The sequence below is a fragment of the Plasmodium vivax genome, genomic scaffold (assembly GCF_000002415.2).
Source record: "Plasmodium vivax scf_3799 genomic scaffold, whole genome shotgun sequence".
NCBI classification, from domain to species: Eukaryota; Apicomplexa; class Aconoidasida; order Haemosporida; family Plasmodiidae; genus Plasmodium; species Plasmodium vivax.
The window spans coordinates 1-2,003 of NW_001852429.1; the positions used below are offsets into that span (position 1 = coordinate 1).

General features: G+C 25.7%; 1 protein-coding gene across 1 annotated transcript; it reads left to right on the forward strand.

Annotated features, from left to right (window-relative positions):
- Positions 1–204: 204 nt before the first annotated feature.
- PVX_141260 (variable surface protein Vir17, putative) lies at positions 205–1,604 on the forward strand (the record flags this gene model as incomplete). The annotated part of the gene is made up of 3 exons (XM_001612428.1): positions 205–213; positions 351–1,328; positions 1,433–1,604. The coding sequence occupies 3 exons, from the start codon at positions 205–207 to the stop codon at positions 1,601–1,603; spliced, it is 1,158 nt and encodes a 385-aa protein (XP_001612478.1). The 3' UTR covers position 1,604.
- Between the last annotated feature and the right edge of the window lie 399 nt (positions 1,605–2,003).

Genomic DNA, 2,003 nt, shown 5'->3' on the forward strand with positions numbered 1-2,003 from the left:
GTTTTTCCTTCAAGTTTTTCTTAATAAAATTCTTAGAAACATAATATCTTTAGTTATGTGTTTAAAGTTTCTGATCATGATCATTCCATTTTATAATAACCAATAAACGCAATAAAGGGGCATATATGAAAATAAAAAAAAAGGGGAAGCAATATATTTTCAAATATATCTAAAAGATATTCTATATATATTATTTTTAAAAAAATGTCATACGTAATACTATTTATTATTTTTTTAAATTATTTTTTCTTAAAATTACCATGAATAATATACGATTTATGCCATATATTAATATTATTTCATTGGTTAATACACGTAATTTTTATTTTGGTCCTTTTGAAATTTAGGAGGATTATATAAAATCATTTAAATTATATATGTTAATTAATARAATGAATAATGCGAAATACAAACATTCCTGTGCAGAAACTCAGAATTATTTACATTCAATAGGTCAAACTAACAATGAAACATTAAAAAACATCGGTTGCTCCCTTGAATATGGTTATACATTTTTAACTGCAACACGTGAAAATACTTTAACTGATTTGTGCACATATTTAAATCTTTGGTTAGATGAACAAAAGAGAATACATGTATATGATAAATTTAAGGTTAGTACGAATGAATGGCAAGTCTTTGAGGATTTGTGGAACACATTAATGGAAGGACAGACTCCTGATCATAAATGTGAAAGACAACACGAAGAAAACAATATATCCGAATATAGTAAGCGCTTAGATTTGAAGTCTTACTGTATAAATAGAGATTATTTTAAAAGATTATTCCAATCATCTTCAAGATCCGATGAATATAAAGCACAAATATGTAAAGGGTTTTCCGACTATACACAAGATAATTATAATAAATTGATCGAGGGAATGAATTGTATTGATAAGAAAAATGGCATTAATGATTATAATTACCACATTTCTGATGATTGCACTCTATATAATATTCCTAAAACGTTTCCAAAATGCAATGAAAAAACTGAAACTATTGTAGATGTTGACAATTCTAAAAAAGATATAGAAAAATGCGAAAGTATTAAACAAGTAGTAGGTGCAGGCACTGATTTAAATGCAATTCCTGTCCCATTGGATGGTGACAGAGATGGATTAGATGTAGATGACCATGGAGCAATGAATATTCTGGCTGTATCAGCAGGTAGACCCGATGAATTAAAAGATAGTCTCTCTGAATCTATAGAATTAGCTCTTCCATTACCAACAGCTGTAACTTCACCCAATGATAAACCTTCAAAACCTATATACTATGCTGGATTGTCAACATTAGGAGTTGTTTTCACTTCCACAGTTTTGTATAAAGTATAAAAAATATAATTTTTAAATATATTATCATACATTAATTACTAACATAACTTTACTTTTATCGATAAAACTACTCTAAACACTTTATTTTTCTATAATAGTACACAACCCTTGGACCGTTCATCCGTTCTTTAGTAAGTAAAAAGGAAAATTTAAGACAAACTACTAATAAACATTTAGCTGAACAGTGGCTGCAAAAAACATCAGAATATATGGATTCTAATTCAGAAAATTCCCATTATAATTTTCCTTATCATTCAATGCAAAATTAACTAATAATCAGTAAATCATTATCCACTTAAAAAATAAAAATTATGATACAGAGAATGAATATGCGTATTACAGTAACTGTTTGAATAACATAAGTAAACAATAGAATCACTATACTTCAATATGTAATTCAAAATAATTACAATAATTAAAAAGGTAAACATTTATAATTACACTATTTACAATTTTGTGTAATTTTATTATGATTAAAATACAGAAAAATAGTAAGAAAGAATTACAATATAATTAGGATCACATTAGCAGAATTTTTATTTATAATCAGTATATGTTAAATTAAATACTATATTATGAATTATTATAAAAAACTTGAAAGACATGATAAGAGTAAGAATCATGACAAACATACTGATAGTGTTAACAATATATATAAACACCTTTACT